Source organism: Ammodytes marinus (assembly GCF_949987685.1).
Source record: "Ammodytes marinus genome assembly, chromosome: 11".
Classification (NCBI taxonomy): domain Eukaryota; kingdom Metazoa; phylum Chordata; class Actinopteri; order Uranoscopiformes; family Ammodytidae; genus Ammodytes; species Ammodytes marinus.
This window is the reverse complement of record NC_137215.1, coordinates 12,247,447-12,271,987: the sequence shown is the minus strand read 5'-3', so window position 1 is coordinate 12,271,987 and position 24,541 is coordinate 12,247,447. Positions and strand designations below refer to the sequence as shown.

Sequence of the window (24,541 nt, the reverse complement as noted above, 5' to 3'; positions counted from 1 at the left end):
AAAATGGGAAGTACAGTAGCAAACAAGATGAGGGGTTGACAGTTCATGTCTAACTCCAGAAAATAACCTTTTTGATTTGTAGGTTTTCAGTTTGTCTAATGCCGACTATGGAGATTAAAACTATAGTTTCCCCGAAATTTCAGTAAGTATTTATCCAGCTGATACAGCCATACAGTAGCACTCACAGTTCCTGTCGAAGGCGTCTGATCTTCGCCTTCGCATCAGCCAACTCCACAGAGAGGTGCTGTCGGCTTTCGGTCCTCCTCATGCTGGGGGAGTCCCCCGGAGACTGGCTGGAATAGGAAGCCAGTGGAGACAGCTGTACACAGTCTCTCTCCTGGGTTAACTCCACTATAGTCTGGAAGGGAAGAGGGAAGAAAGCAATGAGATTTCTAGCAGAGTTCATGAGTGAAAGAGCACCTTAATAGAAGACAGGTTGTGTGAGTTCACCCTTTGACTCCTTAAAGCCAGCCTCTCACCCACTAAAGTAACCCACTATAAAAGGTGTTAAAACAGAAATATAATTCCGAATCTATATTCAGGCTTATATGTGCAGATCTAACCAGTTTTGCTGTTAGTTAAAAGTATGATTCAACAATTGGACTAGCATGGAATAGAGAAAAAGATTGAGGTTCACCAAAAGCCCCCCCCCCCCCCCCCCCCACACACACACACACCACCCTAAACTAAAACACAGGCATTAGAGCAAATAACTACATCCACGATCCCACTCAGCCTATTTTGATCTAGTGCCCTCGACAGGAAATGGGATTTTAATTGGGAGCGGCTGGACAACACAGTGATAATCTGGAGGCTATTACAACCTCTGGCACATGCACACATAACACACACACACACACACACACACAAAGATCAGTTCCATCAGTTGTGGGCATCTGCATCCTATGGGTTGAACTTGGAAACTAATTTAGTGACGCATGCTCTCGAAGTACCACACACACAGACGCGCACACACACACACACACACACACACACACACACACACACACACCCCCCATCCCTGAGACAGTTAACAGTTTCAACCCTTCCTTCCTGAGGCTGCTCTCTTGTGGTAGCGGGAAAAAAGGGAAAAGTTTCCACATAACTTTGCAAGAAGCCTCCCGTCATTTTAGTCAAATTCTGCTTGTAGAACCATAACAGACATCCACAAGCATGAATAACACACGACGACCTCGGCCAACTCCCATAGGAATGTAACATTAAAAATACTTTCCTGGTTGCGTTTATTATAGTTTGACTTATGTTGCTTTAGTGAGGACTTTCCAACGTGGCTCATACACACACACTCACACACATACACAGACTTAATTCATGGGTCATTACTTCCAGCTGTGTGTCCCTCTCATCCACCAGGCGTTTGAGGTGGAAAGCCAGATTTCTGGAGAGGCTGTCCGGGTCATCAGGAGGCATTTCTCCACTTTCCAACCACTGTAGGTCCACCACGTTCTCCTGATCAAGAGTAACCTTCAATCACAAACATTATATCATTAATAAAGTCCAGTCATTTCAGTCCAAACTATTTACCACGCACATTCCACTACCGACCGTACATTATATGATTGATGGTGATGGAGCCAAAAGGAGGTTAAATATTAATTGTATGCAGTTGTGTTCACTATAGAGAAGAAAATACCTCTTGGATGTGGGATGCTATGGCAGCTTTAGTGTCAAAGTCCAGAGTCTGGATGCGCTCAATGTACTCTTCCTTCTTCTCACACTGTAAACAGAGAAGAGAAAAACAGAAGCAGACAAGAGTTATGTTGGGGTCAACAGGAGGTTAGTAGACCAACAATGCAGACACAAGGCAGAAGCAGTTGTATTTGGGGAAATGGTCTAGTCTTCAAAAGCATTGTTTATCTCCTGGATTAGATGAAAATCTCTTTCCTCTCTTGCTGGAGGAAGATAAGATAAAAACATAAAATCTTCGCTTAAGATTTGAGATTTTTTACAACTTCGCCATCTTTTTGATGAAATAATAGGAGGTAAAAAGTTCAGTGTTTTGGTTTGAAATGCACTATTTTGAGAACTGAATGAGGCTTTGTCACAAGACAGGAAAGGTTTGTTACACCATTTATTGCACAACATTAGCCGTACGATAGAATTAGAGTTTATTCTTTTTATCAGTGATGACCATCTGTTATGCTTGCTTGGTTTCTGCTTTTTGAAACCTGAATAACATACGTATAAATAAAGCGTGTAAATGCTTGAGTTTATAAAACTGTTCTCTTACCTGGACAGCACAGCCTAGTAACAGCAGCAACAGTTTTTTCATGTCCTCCAGACCTTGCTCTAAATCAAAGAAGAAAAAAACAAAGAGATACAGACAATTATGACAAGAGCCAAGCCAAATAAAGTATGTCTGCATGAGACATCAAACTAAATGACAACATGTCAAAACCAACAACAAACCATGATAAATCTATTTTGTCTTGTCCGACTCTGTTCAAATCAGATGTTGTGGTTTAGGTAAGAGTAAACACACACGAAAGGTTGATGAATAAATCCTATTGCCAGATGTTTGACTGATAGCGGTGGAAACCTCGGCCTCAAGCAATTCACCGCAACATGATTGATGGAGGCCGATGACTAATAGTGATATTCACATTTGCATATCCCTTAATCCAATAAAGCGCTCTGTAACAAAACGTTGTAATTTTTTCAGTCAGAGATATGACTTAAGGTGTTTCCTAGGCTAGTGGGGGGTCGTTCTCATCTGCCTACTCTGTCACATGCATGTTTAAATTTATTTTCCTATAAAAAAAAAAAATCCTCCATCAACCCCACACTTACTTTGAAAGACCAATTAACTACATTCTTAGGTTCTTACAATTCCCCCCCCCCCCTAGCCTTTTCTAGTAAGAGTACCACAGTGTTTTCCACAGTGAAGGGAGCTGGCAGGATGAACTTCCTGTACTCTGACACATGTCAGGACATATTGTCAGAAACTGCTTAAACCCACAAGCAGCTGCTGTGCCCAACAGGCCTGAGCTCATATATGGGATCTTGGACTAAACAACAGTAAACCAGGTGGTGTGTGTGTGATGCACTGACTAAGTTGTATGGTATATGCAGGTTGTCAGCATTTGTATATGCCTGTATGAGGTCAGTGTGTTTTCCCTATTTGGAACTGTGTGTGTCTGTGTCTGTGTCTGTGTGTGTCCGTGTCTGTGTCTGTGTCTGTGTGTGTGTGTGTGTGATAAGCCAGTTCATCATCTGGCCCAGGGGGTAGTGAGCGCTAACACCGTCCAGCTCTAATAATCATAAATCCAGATTAGTGACAGCTTGTTTTCTGTGTAGGGTGGTCTGTTTGCCCTCAGTTTAATGCGCCAATCCCCACAGCAGTAACAGCTAAATTGCATACAGAAGGAAAATTATGGTCTAGAACCACCCAATTTGTGGGACTTTCCAAATTATTGTTGGAGAATCAAATCAAATTAAATTACTGAAACTAAATCTCACGATACTTTCGAAAAATTAATGTTGCCCTCAAATGTGGTGCTTTACACAGACAATCGTACTCTGTTCTCCGGTATTGCTTGACCAAGCATGTTCCTTGGGGAAAGCTTGTTGTGCCAAAAGCAGAGCGCTTCCCATTGACAGGATCTATCCATCAATTTTACAGAAAACAATTAAATCAACCTCCCATTCCTCTTGAATCAATGACACACAAATGAATGTGTTACTGAGCCACGAGATCTCCATGTGGTTTGGTAAGTTAAATCATCAGCTTTTTAAGTGCAGTTTGTTTTGGCTTACATTTGATAGAATACTAAAGCTTTGGAAAAGAAAATTAATCTGTAATTGTATTTTTTCTGTACTACAGCGGAGGTAAGATGGTGATTTAGGTCTCAGGGAAACATCATCACAGCCCTATGAATGTGAAGGTAACATCTACTATCTGCTCAAAAGGAAGCTTGAATTTCTCCCTGAAGCTCTCAATCTTTACACACCTCTGTCACCGTTTGTGTGTACAGCTGTGAATACACTATAAATGCCTAGTTCAAGGATATATAAAAATATGCACCATTATTCTCAGATTTAAAATAAACAAAACAATTAAATCCCACCCCACTCACTCCAGTCAATGACGCCATGCTTTTCCACCACACCATCAAGTATGGCTGAACACTTCCACCATTATTTTCAAGCAAGCCAGAGGCATAATAATGTCCACTCCAGCAACAGCTATAACTAACCTGTTTACATAACTGCACCTGCAGAGGACCACTTGAACCAAATAATATCCACTACCAGACATAAATGGAGCAGCTCAATGAAAACCTTTTGTTTCTTGCATGTTATCCATTCAGTAAGAAAAAAAAAATGTCATGACTTAATGTACTTTTGAAGCAAGGACAGTTATGTTCTATTATGGTGAGCTCTCAAATCAAGAGGATGTCACTGTTTTGTGCCTAAGTCAGTCTAAGTCAGTGCTAGACAATACAAAAAAAAATTAAATTCGTAATCAGCACCTGTATTTGTGATAGAAGAAGAACTATCAAGCATATAAAGGAAATATGAGCCAATTTAAGCTTTGAAGGTTGACGGTAGATAACAGTTAATTCTCACCGCTGCAGGGCTTTAGTGGACTTTATTAGAGCCATAGGAACCCATTCTAGTCAGGGGAAGGGATTTAGCTCAGCAAAGCAATGTGGGAAAGATAAGGGACCTCATACATTGGATAAATAATTTATACCTAGAGAGGGAGAAGAAGAGGGGGAGAAGCGACAAGAGGGGGAGATTAAAGGGAGAAAAAATAGACAAAAGAGGGAAAGCACCACAGAGCACAAGCAACACAAACACGTTAGGGATATTGAAAATAGAGAAACAGAGAGAGAGAGAGAAGGAGGAAGGCGCAAAGAGGCGAGGCTGAAAATAGAAAAGACAATTCTCCCTTCAGCAGCAGCAGATGCAGCAGCATGCAGGCTTTAAAGAGTTGCTACCCGTCTTTCTGATAGCCTCATCTTCCCTCCATCCCTCTCTTATTCCTTTCTTACACACTCACTTTAACAAACAATTTATTACCAGCAACACGCATCCAACCACCCTCCCACCCTTCCTTCGTTCCTTCCTCCCTTCTACATTGTTATAAGTCATTGAGTGTTGCATTTACTCATCTACGCTTCCTTTTGTCACCCACTTCCCACCCTGCCGGCAGGAAACAAGGTCAGAAGGACAGTGACGAACCCTTCTTCCTGCAATGCCATTGTTAATCAGTGTGTGAGGATGTGAGTGAAAAAGAAGGGGAAAAATGTGTATTTTGCATGCATGTGCAATAGATTGCTTCAGCCCCTCTCTTCTGCCATGATGAATAGAGTCATTCAGGACCTGATGACTTCCATGACAGCGGTGAAACAAGAACAAGGGATCTGATATTGCTTTGACGGCATTACAGTGTTTATTGTCCCCATCTCACTGGAGCAGAGGACAGAGTAGGCTGAACCTTTTTCACATTATTTTAGGGCATTTGTGCCTTTATATAAGGAAAAATACGAGTGTCAAGTCAGCGACATCAAAGACAGACAGCCTGGAGCTGAGTCATTTAGTGTTATGAGCAACAATGCACGCAACGCAACCCAGTCTGCCTTTAGACTGCAAGGAGCACTGAGTGTGCTAAAAATAATCACAAGAAAGAAAAATCATAAAACAAAATAAACATAATTGTCAAACTGGCATTTTCTCCTATTCATATCCATTGTTTCTTTCTCAAAACTTTCAAAGCTAGCCCAGAACTTGTGTATTTTCAGTTGTACACGCAAACAATTCTTTCCATTGTATTCTTTCAGACGGGAACACAACACCATGAAAACAGACTGTGTAAACACACCAAACAGTCGCCTACTCATGGAACACTGTAACTTTTCCAGCTAAAATAGCAGGCCCAACTTTTTCTGAACTACTCCTTCGCACACACACACACACACACACACACACACACACACACACACACACACACACACACACACACACACACACACACACACACACACACACACACACACACACACACACACACACACACACACACACACACACACACACACACACACACACACACACACACACACACACACACACACACACACACACACACACACACACACACACACACCTCTAAATTGGGAAAACACACAATCGTCATACAGACATGGAAACAGACGCTGACAACTTGCATATACATTACAACTGAGCCCCTCAGTTTTTGTCAGCTGTCAAGAGTCTTGTCTTTTGTTGCTATACAGTTAAACGGTTTTCTGCTCATTGAGACGGGCTTTCATCTAAAAATCCAGGGATGTTTTGATATGAGTCATCCATATGTTTGGCCATATATATGTATGAAATAATCTATATTTGCAAAAATATATGAAAAATCTAGACAGAATGAGAATATTCCAATCTGTCAACTGGGAAGTGTTTACCTTTCAGTTAGAGACAGGATGTTGTGGTTTTTTTATCTCTGCTGCAGAATGAATTTATGTAGTAGCAATAACAGCAACTCAGTAAATATAATCAGTAAATGACTGAGTGAAGCAGCTACAGATTCAAATGCATCAGAATCTTTGGGGTGAGAGAGACACAAACACATTTATTTTTCAGTAGAGCAAATCACAGATGAAAATGCACAGCATTGAAGACAGACTAAACAAAGGAGACAACGCATGTATGTATGGGTGTTTCTGCATGTGTGTGTTAAATTGTTGTGCATGCATGCATGCATACTCATTAAACACAATTCGGATGCACAAGGGAGTGTGTGTGTGTGTGTGTGTGTGTGTGTGTGTGTGTGTGTGTGTGTGTGTGTGTGGGTCTGGGTCTGGGTCTGGGGGGGTACTACAGTGGATTCCCACTGTTCACTGTTTTGAAGATACCCCTCCCCCATCTACCAACTAAACACACACACACACACACACACACACACACACACGAACGTCGTGCATGCACTCACACACATGCAGTGTCGCCCCTTGCCCCCTAATGAGAGCATAATAGAAGCCACATGGCCAATGACTTTCAGCTGGCAGCCACTGAGCCAGAGAGCCAGACTCCAACGCCACTGCTGGTCTGACTGACTGGCTGATTATCAGACAGGCTAGAGGGTAAAGGGCAGAAGAAACCCAGAGGAATGCAGCCTAATGCTTTCTGCTTGCTCTGGTCCACAAGTTCGGAGCTGCCCTCCACTCTCGTCTGTGACAGGTCAACTTAGTATTCACTTAAAACTGACTTTAGCCTGCGTGTAAGGACGTAATGTAAGGCTGTATATCTGGGAGATGTGTACTGCTATGAAATAACATGCGCCTTAGTGAAACAGTAGACATTATTTAGTCTGTTTTGAGTTATGTTGTTACAATCAAAAACGTCTCACAACGACTCGATTGTCTTATTATGGGCAGCAAACCTGAAATTAGTTCATTAAAAAGCCAAAATAAAACAGCTTAGAAAAGTTATCTTTAAATGAAAAAAAAACAATCAAAGTTATGAAAGTAAAACAACCATGGAGTGGTTTTCAGCAATGTTTTGCAGTGTGGGCCTATTCTAACTGATGTACTTGGAATGGGAGGCAAGCTTTCTTTCTCCTTTTACCCATATTTGGCACCACACCAGTAGTCCTACAACATGATCTTAAACGAGGGCCTGCTACTAGTTATCTTCTCTCCTCTGTAACCTCATCAGGTCTCATAGGAATATCAAGTAGCTCTAGGGGCTGCAGAGGTCATGCTGCCTCAAAATGTTTTTTTATGAAATGCAAACACTTGACACTGACTGCACTACTGTTTCTCTAGGTTCAGACATATCAAATAGCCTGGCTGGGTTCAGTAGGTCAAAAGCTCTGCTGCCTGCGTGCAATGTAGTTCAATGATTTTAGCACTTCAGTTAATCGAATTTCACACATATGGCCTTCTTTCATTTGTATCACTAGATCTTCATAGGAAGAGAAATTGTGTGTTGTGGTTTCCTTTAAACTGCTCTTAAACAGGCCATAGTAATGCTATTAAGCACCGTTGAACAGAGTTTTATATAGCTATATTTTAAATAAATAGCAAACTGACTGGACTGCTCAATTCGTTCAATGGCGCTATTATTGGGATACTGTTCACTTGAAATATGATTATTAGTCTATGAGTGAAAACCAAGTCTCTCTAGAGAGTCATTCTAGTTGGTCACTCAATTATCTGACTCATATTAAGGTCACCTGTAAGGTCTCAAAAGGCTCTTTTCCAGCATGTTTTATTCACCCAATTAATGTTTAAATCACCCATAAGGATTATCTCAAAAACGTCAGAAGATCGTGGTCCGTACAGGGCTATTTTAATTAGGGACCTAAAGTGCTGTGTGAAAGTTTGTGAACCCCTTGAGCCTTTTGGAATGTATTACATTTTAACCATTATTAATTCATTTTTATCAATACCAGTATTTTTTATATGAAATAAGTTTATCAATTCAACATTTTTCTTTTCCAGAAATCAATTGTTAAATCAGATAAAACTAATTATTTGACAACTGTTGTATGTGAAAAAGTTTGTGAACCCTGAGCTGCATTGCTTAAATCGAGCAAGGTAAACACAATCAGGTGGGCCAAATTGATTGATGAAATAGACCAATGTAATGAGAGATCTTTAGGGAAGAAATTGGGCGGCACTAGATAAAACAAAGATAAAACCAGGTCAGTTTAGGCCCACCAAACTGAACCCATACAGGTCAGACATGCTCAAAGGGGAAACAATCTCAGAGGATCTCAGTAATAGAGTTTTGATGTTGCACATTTGTCTGGGGACAGCTATAGATTCATATAAAAAAGTTTGAGCTCCATCGGCCCACCGTGAGGCAAATCATCTACAAATGGAGAGCTTTAAGAGTGACCTAACATCTGCCTAGAAGTGGACTTCCTTCAAAAATATCCTCAAGCGCCACAAGAAAAGGGATTTTTCAGGTAAAATCCAACCCAAACATTACATCTGGAGATTTGCAGACCATTTGCCATCACCATTCTTCACTTGGGAGAAGGTTCTCTTGGAAGTAGGCAGAGTTGCGTTTTTGCCCAAACATGGCGGTTTTGGTTATGACCAAACAGTTACATTTTGGACTAATCTATCCACAGAATAAGACTTCAAGTATCTCCAGGTGCTCTCTGGCAAAGTTGTGCAGTTTTGTTCTTTTTTGAGAGAAGAGGCTTCTTCAGCAACCCTCCCTTGAAAGCCATGTTGACTGAGTTTTCTTCTTATTGTGGAACCATGCACATCTGTCCCAGATGCTGCAAGACAGGTCTGCTAATCACTAGATGTAATGTTTGGGTTGGCTTTTAACTGAAAAATTACTTTTCTTATGGTGCTTATGGATATTTTTGAAGAAAGTCTACTTCTAGGCAGATGTTCAGTCACTCTAAAAGCTCTCCATTTGTAGATGATTTGCCTCACGGTGGACCAATGGAGCTCAAACTTTTTTTAAATTAATTTATAGCTGTCCCCAGACAAATGTGCAGCATCACAACTCTATTACTGAGATCCTCTGAGATTGTTTTCCCTTTTAGCATGTCTGACCTGTATGGGTTCACTTTGGTGAGCATAAACTGACCTGGTTTGATCTCTGTTTTATCTAGTGCCGCCCAATTTCTTCCCTAAAGATCTCTCACTACATTGGTCCATTTCATCACTCAATTGTGCCCATCTAATTGTGTTTACCTGCTCGATTTAAGCAATGCAGCTCAGGGTTCACAAACTTTTGCACATACAACAGTTGTCAAGAAATTTGTTTCATCTGTTTTAACAATTGATTTCTGGGAAAAAAAAATTTGAATTGATAAACAAACATCTGTTATTTCATATAAAAAATACTGGTATTGATAAAAATTAATTAATAATGGTTAAAATTTTTAAAATCCAAAAGGCTCAAGGGGTTCACAAACTTTCACACAGCACTGTATTTGGAGAAATAACAGCATTCCATTTCTCCTGTCTCTCCCGAAACAGATTGTAGCCAGGGACGTTAAAGTATACAGATGAAATTGAATCCTTTATCAATCATCAAATGCTCTCTTACAAACAGTTTTTCTTTGGGACTAGATTAATATGAACAAACTCCTGGGTTTGTCCTCGAAGCAAACCCCATTAAATCTGCCAATTTCCATTCACCTCAACAATAAATTCAGCACTTTTCACTCTCTTCTATTAAAGGCACTACGAGTAAGATGGCACGTTGGCGTCCCCTTTGGACAAAAGCGGTAGTATTTTTACGACGCCCGCTGTCGCAAATGCTCGTGCCAGGCGCGTGAGCGTGGACTGAGAAGGGCGCAATATAGTGCATGTTCGTGTGTTGAAAGTGTGAGGACTCTTTTCGGCTCCGTGAGAGTGGTTTTGACACTGCATCAACTAATGCCAGTCAGTACACACACCTGCTTGCAATGAGTTGATTCAGCAGCGTCACCTAACTACTCTCTCTCTCACGGAGCTGTGTCCTCACAGAAAGCGAATGAATGAGAGACGGCAGTTAGTAGACTATGGATCACGATGAGGTAATGTGTTTGTGTTGTTAATGTAAATAATGACTATTTCAGATAATGGTTATCTGATGATGGTGAAGCAAAGCAAACGTTGTGTTAGTACCAACCGCTCATTCATTTAGCAGTCTAGTTTCGCTCTCGTGAAATTGTATACACGTTGCTTGGCAACGTCCTCCCGCCCGCCTATCACTCACTCTCCCTTTTCGCTTTTCTTCATTGCATTCTCTTTTTTTTCTTTGATGGTTCAGCCCCGTTATCAGTCATTTATGACGACAAATAACTGTCTCAAACAAGGCTCCCGCTCCCCTTCCCTCACCTGGAGGGATAGGCTTCTCAAATCGCGTTGCAGCGCCACACTGAAATCTGCAACCAATACGGATATGTGACCATAGAGCCTGCACGAGCGAACCGAAAATCGGACTGGGTGTGCGACCAGACCAAAAGCAGTAATAAAAACTATATAAAAACGTCTTTCTTTGCACTGATGGTCTCGTTTGCTGTTAAAGGTAATTTATGATTATCAGAGGAAACATGAGGTTGTTTAAAAGATATTTAAATGTTACTCGTATCCGCTTTAAGTTTCCTTTCATTTGAAAAATATTTTTAAGGGATTGGGTTGTGAATGACGGTTAAATAGAGAGCTCATTATTGAGAAAAGGGAAAAACAAGAAAGTGGCGGCTGTTGAATGAAATCTACAGTCAATGTGAAAATGACTTCAAACATCAAAGCAATGGATAATTAAAACTAGGCTATTGTTTCACTCTAATTAAGTGACGTGATGACTGTACCACTGCATCTGTCCTCCGAATGAACTGTATGAACACTTGATGCCCCTGTGATTCAACTCCAAGAATATTCTTGGAGCAAGTATGGAAAATGGTCTTTTGTTTAGAAGTGAAGGGAATCAAACTAAAACCTGCACAGCATGAGTCAAAGCATTAGTTTGTACAAGGTTGTGGTCTTGTTGTTTAGTACATTGACACTTACCACACAGAGGGTTCCGACCCAGTACCAGCACATTTGGCAGAGGCATCATCACCAGCTGCTGGAGAGTCTCCTGTTACACAAAGGAACAGAAAATATATTTTAGTATTTAAAAAGAATAATGAATATGGAAATGAAGAAATGCAATTTTCACGGCCATAACCAAGCCATAATGACTTGATTTAATCTTTAAAAAAGGTTACTAAGACAGGCAAGGGGGCAGCAAAATGACCACTATTCTGACAAGACTTTTCTTTATGACAAGACTGATGTGCATTGATGGTGCTTTCCTATGTGTGCATCTGTTTGTTTGTGACAGGGATGATGCAAGTGGCGGTGGTATTTATGTGGGATAAATTGCTGGTGTGGGTTTTGCCGCAGGGCCCCCTCCATCTACACGTCAATCATGAAACCCAAAATGAAACCATGAGCTGCAATTTATTTACAAATGTCATGCAGACACACAAGTACATGCATAAAGACACATACATGCATTGGGTAAGAGTGGGCAAAGTTTAATTATCGGTGATGTTTTTGTAGAAGTAAAATCATGAATTTATGGGCACTACTATAGTGCAAAAAAAGCTTTTAGCAACAACTAAGTACTTCCATTCATGTCTTTACATAGCTACATTGCTTAATCAACCAAGACTCATCAACAGCCTTCCAAACTATTATTATAGTGCTGATCTTTGGAGCAGTATAAACCATGTCCAGTAAAAGTGTACTGTTACTGGAGAATGATTGCCGGCTTCTTTAAGCGGAAAGGAAGTGAAGGTCAGCTAACTTGAATATTTCATGTCTACCTGAAGGCAAAGAGCAGTTTGAACTCAACCAACCCGACGGTTCAGCTATTTCTATTCAGGTTACTGCTGATGTCATGACAAACAAGCTTATGTTAGTAAGGGGTTTTTAGAGAAGCTCCACCCTCTCCCCCCCCCAACATCTGCTATATACATAATGCATTACCTTATTGTGGAGGTAAAGAGGCGCAGGATAACCAACATACCTTCAATACATTTATATCCAACCCCAAATCTAACTATTGTCAAAGCACAAGTGCTGCAGGGATAGAGGAAATAAACCATTGCTTATTCCCATTGATAATGCCAAGCCAGACAGAGGACACACTAGTAATATTCTTTGCGTATCAAAGACAAAAAGCTCTTAATTATCTTTCTCACTAATCTGCAGAAAGACGCATAGCTGTTAATTTCTGGGATTTAGCATCTCAACTTCAGTGAATACGCCTCTGAAAGAAGTGATGAGCCCCTTTACAAGACATTTACAACCAGTGGTCAGTATTACTATATATTCATGTGTTTACTTCCACCATAAGCTGCAGTTTACAAAAAAAATGTGCATCTCCTCTTCAAAGGAAAATGTATTCAGTACAGTTGCAAGCACCACTTGGGCTACAGTATATTCTCCTTATCAGAGCTCGCCAGCAAAGGCTGAGGTAATGTAAACATTTTGCTGGCTGTTTGGTTTGATGCAGAAGACAAGGTAGGTGTTGTGCTAGATTTCACATCTGGTTTCAAGCAGATACTAGCTTGAATCATAAACCTGGTCCATCTCTCTGTTCACAATGTTATGGCCATTTCAAATTCAACAAATCAATGTGAGAAACTATAACCTTTTTAGATACGCAATTAAAATTGTATTCAATGTGGAAATCATTGCTCTTGTACAAAGACTCAGTAGTGCCTGCTATTTGTTCAAGCAGTAAATATAAATACCAACCAAATGTTTTATGGTTTTTCATATGGTGATTTGACCCTGATGCCGACAATGACTAATAATACTAGGCTGTTGCAGTCAGAAATGACCATCAGCCAGAATGTCTAAAGACTGAGACTGATTGATTCAACAAGCTTCAGACAGAATAATCAGCGTAGCTCAGACAGCCAGTTGCTGTCTCACAGGGAGGCATTTGGTGCACCCAACAAGTGACAGCCAATTCACCATGTAAAACTCACGACAGCCGCTTTCAGAAGAATCAACCAACACTTTAAAAAGGGCCAAGGAATCCAAAACTAAGCAAGACTCACTCAGATATCTAAGATTAACGGACATCTCCAGTTGTATCTTTAATGAATTTCAGACTGAAGAAGATAACTCAGATAACAAATTAAATCACTTTTATAATTTTAAAAAACGAAGGGGGAAAACACATGCAGACTAGCACACACTGTTTATTGTGCGTTTAGCTTTTTAGAAAAATGGTGAGTCACCACAGAGAGGAGAACGCCAACTGGGTCTTTAGTTTGGCAACAACACACAAACACACTCCTTTTCATCCACAACCACCTGTCCCACTTCTGACCACTGCTTCCCCATACAGCACACACTTGCACCTGTTGTTCCCTTCAATTGCAGCATGTGTTTGCTGTGCAAGCACAACATTTCCGGCCATGCATTTTTTTTCTGTGGGGCAGACCCTTTCCATACCACCCACCAACATCATCACTCAATTTATCAGTAGAAGTTCCAGTTTTACCTAACTGAAGAGCAGGACCAAAACAACAGCAATTAAGCTTATTGTCAGGGCAGTAGACTGTGCACTGTGCAGATCATTCCATTGCAGAGTCATGAGCTTAGTGCAACACTGTGCCTATTCAGCGCCACTCTTCCTTCCTTTTATTTCCATTAAGCTGCTTTAGTTAGTCTGTCTTCCTTCCTATGATCTGCCTGCCAGGGTGTTGGCGTAGAGAGCTTCCTGGAATAACTCATGATGCTTTTTGTCTCCCATTTGTAATTCTGTATCTGACTTTATATATAATATTTTATAAAATAAAATCATGATGGATGCACTACTACTACCTTAATATAGCAACTCAAGTTAAGTTGCTAGATGAAGTGTACGTTCATAAAGGACAGTATTTCTGAAAGATGTGGGTAATAATAACACACATTGAGGATTAGCTGCAGCAGGCTAATAAACCTAAAAGTATAGTAGACCAATATTCCTCTTGGATTAGCTAGCTAGAAGGCTTAGCTCTCTCATACATAAAACATGACAGACATTATCAACCATGTCATGGCAATGGGCTTCAAACACTACTGAGAGGCACACACACACACACACACACACACACACACACACACACACACACACACACACACACACACACACACACACACACACACACACACACACACACACACACACACACACACACACACACACACACACACACACACACACACACACACACACACACACACACACACACACACACACACACACACACACACACACACACACACACACACACACACACACACACACACACACACACACACACACACACACACACACACACACACACACACACACACACACACACACACACACACACACACACACACACACACACACACAGCTTTCAAATGCTAAGCTTTATGCGCCCCGCTGTAGCTGTGACAGCAGAAACGTCCTTGGCTCAGTCATTATGTCCCTCTCCAATATGCAATAATCTAATCATATTCAGTCTTTTACGCTTTCAAATAGTGAAATAATATGCACTCAGAGAGGAAGACAAATGGAGGGTTGGATGGAGAAAAAGACGACTAATAGGGAAGAGAGAGAGAGAGAGAGAGAGAGAGAGAGACTGAGAGAGAAAGAGAGAGAAAGATGCAGCTTTGATTCAGTCACTTCTCACTCCAGGCACGCAGGGTTGAGCCGCGTCATACTCTCTTCTTCCACATCTTAGCATTTTTCCTTTCCTTCCCCAACCCCCTATCCTGACACTATATTGCTGTAATATTGATTCCAGCAGATTCAGAGCTCGTCAACAGTGGCTCCTCTTCCATCCCACAGAGACATGTAGTTAGACTGATAGAACACACACACACACACACACACACACACACACACACACACACACACACACACACACACACACACACACACACACACACACACACACACACACACACACACACACACACACACACACACACACACACACACACACACACACACACACACACACACACACACACACACACACACACACACACACACACACACACACACACACACACACACACACACACACACACACACACACCTTGTGCCTGCATGTGCTTTTACAGCAGGTATGGGTTAGTGTTTCTAAGTTTGTGTTGCGTGTCAGTGGAAAGGTTGTAAGGCTTCTGTGTTCCTGTCTCACAGGAGCCCTGTATATTAAAAAAGCCTTTTCCCACACACCTATACACACACACCTCCCTAGATCTCCTCCCCCTCTACAAACCCAAGCACAAGTTCTGTTAGCAGCACAGCTTTAACAGGGAACTAATTGTACTGCTACAGTGTGTGTGTGTGTGTGTGTGTGTGTGTGTGTGTGTGTGTGTGTGTGTGTGCATGTCTTTAAAAGCTGCCTGAACCCTGAATCACACCCATTCTGCAGACATGGAGTGTTTCCATAGAAACAAAGGGATGGGTTTATTCTCCCCATGCTGGCCAGTCTTGCCGCACATATACCACAGTACATGTACAAATACACACGCACACGTAAGCCCCTCTCCTCCTGGGTATGGCATTGCAGACTTATATCCTGCTGAAAAACTGCAGAGATTAGGAACCTGCAAAAGGTTATTACCACCAACAACGGGAAGAAGCATGCTTCCCCTCTCATGCACACGCACACACACACAACTGAATTGATGCACGGAAAGCTTTTTTTGACTGTTCAGCACTGTAATAGACCCATAACAACACAGAAAGGGTTTGCGCACTGCAGTAGAAGGAGCAAAGCAAAATCACTACAGCAACATAACTAAAATGTATTATGAAAAATTTTGAATGACGCGGTTATAAGAGAAGCTGTTTTTCTTTCTTATTCATCAGATAATTCCTGGTTGGGTGCACATTTCAGAATAAAAAATAAAAATAAAGCTAAAATGCATGTTGAATTACTAGTTAATTGACTTTGACCTGACAAGAAAATGTCACCAGTTGCTCAAGGCAAAACAGTAAACTCGGCTGAAAAGAACAACAGTCGGGGTCTGCTGTCGGCCAGATGGACATATCATCTCTTACACGAGGAGGAGAGAACAGGCCATTTACCCACATTTCCTTTTGTTCTCTGCTGTTATCTATCAGCTAGAGTGTTTTTTACAACCCTGCCCTGAGGCTGAACGAGTGGAAGAGCTGATCCTGCTGCTATAGTCTCCAAAAGGTAGAAGCAGGTTGGCTGGGGGAATCCTGACCCTCTGCCCCCACCCCCATCACCCCGGGGCTCTGCTGAACACTGGCTCGTAAAGTTCATACAACCACACACAAACACACATCATTCAGTACAATTTAAGCTAATGCAATTATTGCTCTCGTCAAGGCATCATGGGATGACATTTGGTTGTTTCTGTCAATTGATCTTTCAACTGTAATCTCGTTTTCAATTCGGTTCAATTTGCAAAATTAAAAATGTGTAGCTGCTTAATGTAGAAAATAAACACCTTCTAGCAACTTCAACTCTGAAATGTTAATGCTGGATTCGATTGGTTTACCACAGAGCAGAGACTACTGCATACGCTTAAGCTCAGCGATGGGAAAACGAGAACAAAGCTTCTAGCTTCCCCTTAACACAGCAACTCTGCTGGCGCCTAAAATAGCTCCCTTTTAGCATATGGGAACCTACTCTACATTAAAACTGGCACACATTCCCCTTCACATGTACTCCATCCCTCTACGCACACGTGCATGCGCCCACACACACACACACACACACACAGTAAGTGCTAGCCAAAATGCATACACACATACGCAAACACTGTTATTTTGGTAAACCAAAGCTCAGTTCCCCCTGATGCTTTGATTATATGACGAGATTGGTGAGTGGTTCTGAGTGTAGGGGGTCTTGAAAGCTCAAACACACTGGGAATGTCTCTGTACAAATATGTCTCAGAATAAGTGACTGCTTGGTTACAGTAAGCAGCTAATTAAAGAGCTAGAGGCGATAAATGACACTCGGGATGACATTTACCGGAATACTTTTGTTTTTGATCCAAAAAAGTACAATGCATGACTTTGATGAGAATGAATCATGTCATTGAAAAGGATGTGAATCCAGGGGCAAAATCTATTTAGCTTCCATTTTAATAATCAATTTAACTTGATGGGATGTGTGACTGCATTTGACCAAGCTGATTCAAGCTGTACTCCACCCTTGTAAGCCGTTTGAATACATATATTAACTTTAAGAAGCGCCGCACAATTAAGCATAAGTCTAAATGGTAAATAATTGAACCCAAACACATGAATGGTTTTAGGAACAGAACAAAACTAAAAAATTATTCTTAAAAGCTTAAAATATGTATTGAGCATTGAGCCAAACAGATCAACCTAACTGACAACTGAATTTAATTACATCCCCTTATTTAGCTCTATTAAGGGATGTCTGACCGACTACTGACTGTGCGATTGTTAAAGACTCTAGCTTGTTAGCTCATCGTCAACAGGATGTGTAGCATGTGAGTCTGCATGACAACACACATTTAGCCCGCAGCTACAAGCACATGCCCTAATAAACTGATTTTCTCATGGCTGATGCTAAAAGCAACAGCAAGACACGAGGCCAATGGGGAATCCCAGACTTATAACAACAAAGATGATCAACATTTACAAATACATTTTCTGTACGAGTTTAAGCCATTCAAAGAACCGCTGGCACACAGCAAAGGCTGTAATAATAAGGATGGAAAATTGTTACTCCTTTTTTAAGAAGTTAAAAGGAAAAAAAGAAAACATACGTAGCTACAGTTTTCAGTGCATGTGAGTATGAACTGTGTGTGGTCTGCGTTTCAACTTCACCCTGACCCAGTAAAAGAGCATCTTCAGCTTTAGAACAACAAGGAAAGAATACCGACAGCTAAGCGGAATTTGTCTTCATTTTAAGAAATGCTTAACCGGGGAGGACATTTTCAGAGAAATGAGTATAACACATGATAATTCACAGTATTTAAGATATCAGATGAGGGGGAAAAGCTTCTGGATGTCAGTAATTAAAGTGTGTTCTCAGCTTGGCAGGAAAGCGGGAGTGAGACAACCATGTAATCTCGAAGGTTATACTCTCTTGTGTATTTAGGTGTAATGCTAGGCAAGCGGAGAGGACGTTGTGATAGCGTTTGAACTGACAAAACATTTGAAGACTGGAATTTTAAATCAAATACTGAATGCCTTAAATAAACAGCAAATACTAAAATTAGGAGAAGGATACTACAATTCTGTCTAAAGTCTCAACTTCGCCTGAAGATGACAAATACAACACTTAAAGAAGGACTGAACCTATCGAACATCACAAACTAGTCTCAAAGCCTTTTCCAAATAGCCTTGCAAAAGCATTCGGGCCAGGCCCGCTGAGGATGAATGGTGGTCTGTGTTACTCTTTAAACCGTTAAAACAGATCCCAGCCTCTACGCCACACCCCTAACCAAACCAAAGCAGAGGCAAGGAGCGGACAGAACTGCTCTTATTTCCCAGAGTGAGTCTCTGAGAGTCTCTGAAAGGCTTTTTTAAGGATGGGAGCAGAGAAAAATGTTGCAGTACAGTACCTTCTACCAATGTGTATAGCAATGCTCATAAGCCTGAAAAAACTAAACAACATTAACTGGAGCTAAACAATAAACAAAAATAATTATAAAAAATGTATAATCAATTTTCCTCATTGGAAAAAAATGTATCACCCCTCACATCTTGTTTGAAGTAGAAGTAGTTTTGACACTGCTCTCTGTTTCTGATTTTCATAAACCAGGATAAAGGGATGCACTTAGGGCCACACAATTTTAAAAATGAGGCCCTGCATTTACATGGACATGAGCGCCGGAGAAATTAAACCTTTTTAGTGAACAGAAAGTTGACCAAGTCACCAGAAAAGTTCAAATCCACTCCGGAAACAGAAAAGAAACACGTACCCTTGCTAATAGTAAGGAAAAATGTCACTGCAATATAGTCTCCTTTTAAGTCAAATAAAAAAATGCAAAGTACATCTGCAGGCACACGTTTACAGCTGTTCAGCCTTGATTTGTTCACCAGATTTTGAAATCAAAGTCTACAGCCTGTCTAGACCTTGACGTCCTCCTACACAATCTACTGTACCAGAACAGTAACAGACACGTTGAACACACACACACACACACACGCACACACTGCATTTGTGCAAGCTCAAGCCGTGAGAGCTCATGTAATGAAATAAACCGGTTATTATGGAATTTCTTCTCTTTCGCAAAACGACACACACTCACAGATACACACAAGCTGCAAGGGTAACATCTCGTATAGAAGTGGAGGAGTCAATCCTGTATTGGCTTTGTACTCAATGTCCTGTCTGGAACTTCATGTTGTACTGGTGTTTCTAACAGGTCTCTCTAGAGAATGAGACCCTGTGTATCAATGTGATTACCTTATAAAGATTAAAAAACAGAGAAGGAATAGAGAAGCAGTACAAGACAATGGGGGAGGGAAGAGACAAAGGAAAGTCTCAGGAAAGAGACGCCACTGTTTGCCACTCAAAAAGGTTAATGAAGTACACTCAACAAAAATATAAACGCAACACTTTTGTTTTTGCTCCCATTTTTCATGAGATGGACTTAAAGATCTAAAATTCATTCCAGATACACAATTGTACCATTTCTCTCAAGCATTGTTCACAAATCTGTCTAAATGTGTGATAGTGAGCACTTCTGCTTTGCTGAGATAATCCATCCCACCTCACAGGTGTGCCACATCAAGATGCTGATCTGACATCATGATTAGTGCACAGGTGTGCCTTAGACTGTCCACAATAAAAGGCCACTCTGAAATGTGCATTGTTTTGCTTTATTGGGGGTCTGGGGACTCAGAACCAGTCAGTATCTGGTGTGACCACCATTTGCCTCATGCAGTGCAACACATCTTCTTCGCATAGAGTTTATCAGATTGTCAATTGTGGCCTGTGGAATGTTGGTCCACTCCTCTTCAATGGCTGTGCGAAGTTGCTGGAGACGGCTTATGGTGGAGAAATGAAAATTCAATGCACGAGCAACAGATCTGGTTGACATTCCTGCTGTCAGCATGCCAATTGCACGCTCCCTCAATGCTTGTGGCATCTGTGGCATTTTGCTGTGAGACAAAACTGCACATTTCAGGGTGGCCTTTTATTGTGGACAGTCTAAGGCACACCTGTGCACTAATCATGATGTCAGATCAGCATCTTGATATGGCACACCTGTGAGGTGGGATGGATTATCTCAGCAAAGCAGAAGTGCTCACTATCACACATTTAGACAGATTTGTGAACAATGTTTGAGAGAAATGGTACAATTGTGTATCTGGAATGAATTTTAGATATTTAAGTCCATCTCATGAAAAATGGGAGCAAAAACAAAAGTGTTGTGTTTATATTTTTGTTGAGTGTAGTTATCTCTTGACACTAGAAGATCCTTTGGCGAGTCAGCAAGGGCTCCAATTCAATAAGCTCTCCCCTCCTTCTTCCTCCCAGACACTCCCAAGGAAATAGAGCTTTTATAAAAGAGAGACAGATGGACACCAGTGCATGGCTGTTACAAAAGCTTCACTGCAATTATTTCATTATTCTCATGTTGGAGCATTATGCTTCAATAAAGAAAAACATACCAACCCTTTGCTCTGTTGACTCACAGGGATATCATTAGGTACAGAGCGGTTTCTAACCAATTCTGACCTACGACTACGGGAACATTTTAATTTCTTAAGCGAGATCAATTTATTGAATCATAGGGAGCAACTAACCGTGCATAGCTTCCACTCACTCCAAGTCCTCTTTCAAAGTGCTGAAGAGTACAATAAATTGAAAACATGCTAAGTCCATTAGCCTATGACCTGAACCGTTCTGTCTGCATCCATATGGCTGTGGAAATCTGAAACCGGTAAGCGACAAAACAACCTCAGGAAAAGGTGACCCAACACAAAAGCATAAATCAAAGGGCAATTTTACCCCTCTTTACCCCGATAAGAACCGTCTGCTTTTGACTTCAGAGTAGAAGCAGGACTGTGGGAGAAGTACACACTGAAACATTCAGTGACGTGTTTAGCTCTGTGCTGCAGCACATTTGATGTTCATTGAAACAATGGCTGAGGTTAAGTATCCGACTTTCAGCTTTAAGATTTTTGCAGATGTCTATTTTAGGTGGAAAATCTAGGACATGTAGGCTTCTTTGTACACTGCCCCTCTAATTTCTGAACAACTCAGCAGAAAAGAAACAGGGGCTCAATGCCAACAGCCAGGGCATTGATTTCTTAGTCATTCAGAGCCAAAACAACAAAAGAGGTCACTGTCTAAGTACTCAGTTGAGTAATAATGACAGAACCACACAATTGAATGCCGGTCTGCTACATAGCCCTCATCCTTTTGTCCGTCTCTGACATCCTCACCAAATCTGTCCAACTCAAACTTATCTCTCACACTTGCCACGGTCCTTAGTGGACCGGAACTGAATATTGTATCCGTTTCTGATAACTACTAATCTGAGTCGTCTTGATGCTGATTAAAGACAAATCAACCATTATTCACTTAAAGTTGTTGCAACTATTGCAGCTGCTAATCAGCAATAGAGCACTTTCACTATAGTCCATCTGTCTAGTCCCAATCAGAGTGAAATTGATACCCATGGGTCATTTTTCAGGCTGGTTCAGCTTCACAGAGCACAAACTTAGGTGGACAAAATAAAGCAGGAATAGGCTGTGTTAATGACTAGTGCCAGAAATGTTCTCACAGAAGTCTTTCATTGGGCATTTGGCTTTGGGAAATGTAAACACGAACATTGACCAGGGGGGATTGAAAACACCTAAAACGAGCAAACACCAACATATACTTTATGTTTTGCCCCTAGAGCTGCCACTTCCATGCTGGGAATCACGGACTAAGTCTTTTTACTTTGACTCAGGGATGATCAATTGTGCGAATTAATCCTTTCTCCTCCAGTTTATCTTGAATTACATGATAAACATAACCGATCTTTGTGGACTTTACTGAGCATATTTTGTATGTTCTTTCCCAGGCCCACATGTCAAAGAAACATCCGACGGTCTCAGACCATTGCTGCATTGACAGCTGCACAACCACAATTTACCAGGGTTTGCTTGAAATGGATGGACTAAAGTTTTTTTGAACTTTTGACATCGACATAAAATTCCCTGACAGACTTCCATCAGTATATCAACAGAGTGGGAAATTAAATTAAATTAAAGTGTGTGAAAGTTAATTCAAAGACCAAAGAATCAAGAAGGTTTTAACAAAACAAGTATTTCTTTAAGAACAGAGCTATAATACAGTCTGGCTATTGTCTAAAATTAACATTAAAACTACCACTTTAATAGGCAGGTCCATCTCATTACAAGTCCCTAAAGGGCCATCAAGGGGGCAAACGGGCACGCAGCAAAGACGTCAGGGAACTGGGGGATTTGAAACTGTAGGTGGTCTTCGTGAGGCAGAGCGTAAAGAAACAAGTGGCTTAACAATAGTATGACCAGCAGGTCAACAGAGCAATGCAGGGACAGATGGAGAAGATTAACAAAACACCATAGACAAACAAGAGATTCATTGTTGGTCAATGCTCACATTGGACACCAGAGGCTAAAACAACTTGGATCAGTAATTTTCAGAAATGTTTTCCTTGACAAAACGGTCAGTAGTGTTGCATAGAAATGCTGGATGGAGGATAGTAAATATGCATGTTATGTCCTGTTGCTAACCGAGTCACCAAGATCCCACCAGTTAATGTCCTTAACCCTTCCTGCTGTCATCTCATCATCTACTGACCCTGCTGGTCACTTCTTAACCTTAGCAGTGTCACTGACCTAACTGACTCACACAGATAATTCTAGCCATTTGAGGCAGCCTAGAGGAGCTTTGGTGGGCTTATAACATTAGTCTATACAATGGGCTGATTGTTTAAATAAGATGACCAAGGAGCGATTAGTGGGATGTTTAGAACCAATATGGCAAAGCAAGATCTACCAAAGCAATTAAACAATCACTGACACTTTGTTTGACTTGTGGGACTAAACTTAAGATGAAGCTATAGCATCAGACGTGGAAACAGTAGATTACGAACAACATTAAGAGATGTTTGGTCTAATTGCAAGCACTATTAAGTTTTAGTAAATGTAAGTACAAAGTAGGGCTTACAATTTCCTGTTGCTCCATTTTATACAGTACCTCGTTATTGGAATAATACCAAATTACGTGATAAGTAGGTGCCTTCACACAGTATTTGCAGAGCCACAGCCCCTGGGGATATGGGTCAAAGTCATAAGTCTGAAGTGTGGGAAATCTGTGTCTTTGTCTTGGCCTTGATAACATTCACTGCACTTTCACAGCATGCTGGCTCATGCTCAATTCCCGGTTATGATAAACATAATGCAAATACTGGTGCAGCTATGCTGTGAATCATATCCTCTCCGGGTTCATTTAAATTTGCCAAGCTCCCAGGGTTGAAAATTGGCATCAACGTTAACACACAATTAATGGTTCAGTAAGCGGAATGGTCAGTTTAGCTAACATCCTGTCAGTGACGGCAGTTAGCGGTCCCCTCCCCAGTCCCCACGTCACCACATTAATGCAAGAAGCGAGTTATCTAGCATCATCTCAGATCCGTAAGTGTGATAAAACATGATAAAAAACATCAAAACAGAAATTGGGAAGGATTTTTACCTGGTCCGCCATTGTAGGCGCATACACATTCACCCATCAGTCGCTCTGCACGTGCACAGTCAGTGATACAGGTGCCGGTTTGTAGCGTTCTCTCTTCTGATTGGTTATCAGTAGTGGGATCTCCGAAAAGTTTATTTGCCGATTACATGCAGAGCGGGTGACTGAGAGATCGGCTTTATGAACTGGCACACTATATAAGTGATCACTGTATGAATAAAGAGCGATTTAACACTTATATTAACATAAATAAATCGCTTACTTCACCTTTAAGAAGTGACAATGTGAATTTAGGCAATACTGTATAAACAGCAGACTGTATAAGAATAACTAGGACCATGTGCTACCAAGCCCAGCCAGGTTTTGATC

At 41.1% G+C, this 24,541-nt stretch overlaps 1 protein-coding gene across 4 annotated transcripts in view; it reads right to left on the bottom strand.

Annotated features, from left to right (window-relative positions):
* Nucleotides 1-24,541, bottom strand: part of ccdc88ab (coiled-coil domain containing 88Ab) — a 73,920-nt gene that overhangs the window by 36,403 nt on the left and 12,976 nt on the right. For 3 of the 4 annotated variants that reach the window (XM_080036668.1, XM_080036665.1, XM_080036666.1), the window contains exons 4-8: nucleotides 11,505-11,574; nucleotides 2,252-2,310; nucleotides 1,655-1,738; nucleotides 1,345-1,485; nucleotides 186-358 (exon numbers count right to left, since the gene is read on the bottom strand). In XM_080036668.1, coding sequence (XP_079892794.1) covers nucleotides 186-358; nucleotides 1,345-1,485; nucleotides 1,655-1,738; nucleotides 2,252-2,310; nucleotides 11,505-11,574 — 527 coding nt within the window. The remainder of the gene's footprint in view (nucleotides 1-185; nucleotides 359-1,344; nucleotides 1,486-1,654; nucleotides 1,739-2,251; nucleotides 2,311-11,504; nucleotides 11,575-24,541) is intronic. The other variant, XM_080036667.1, reaches the window with a different exon arrangement.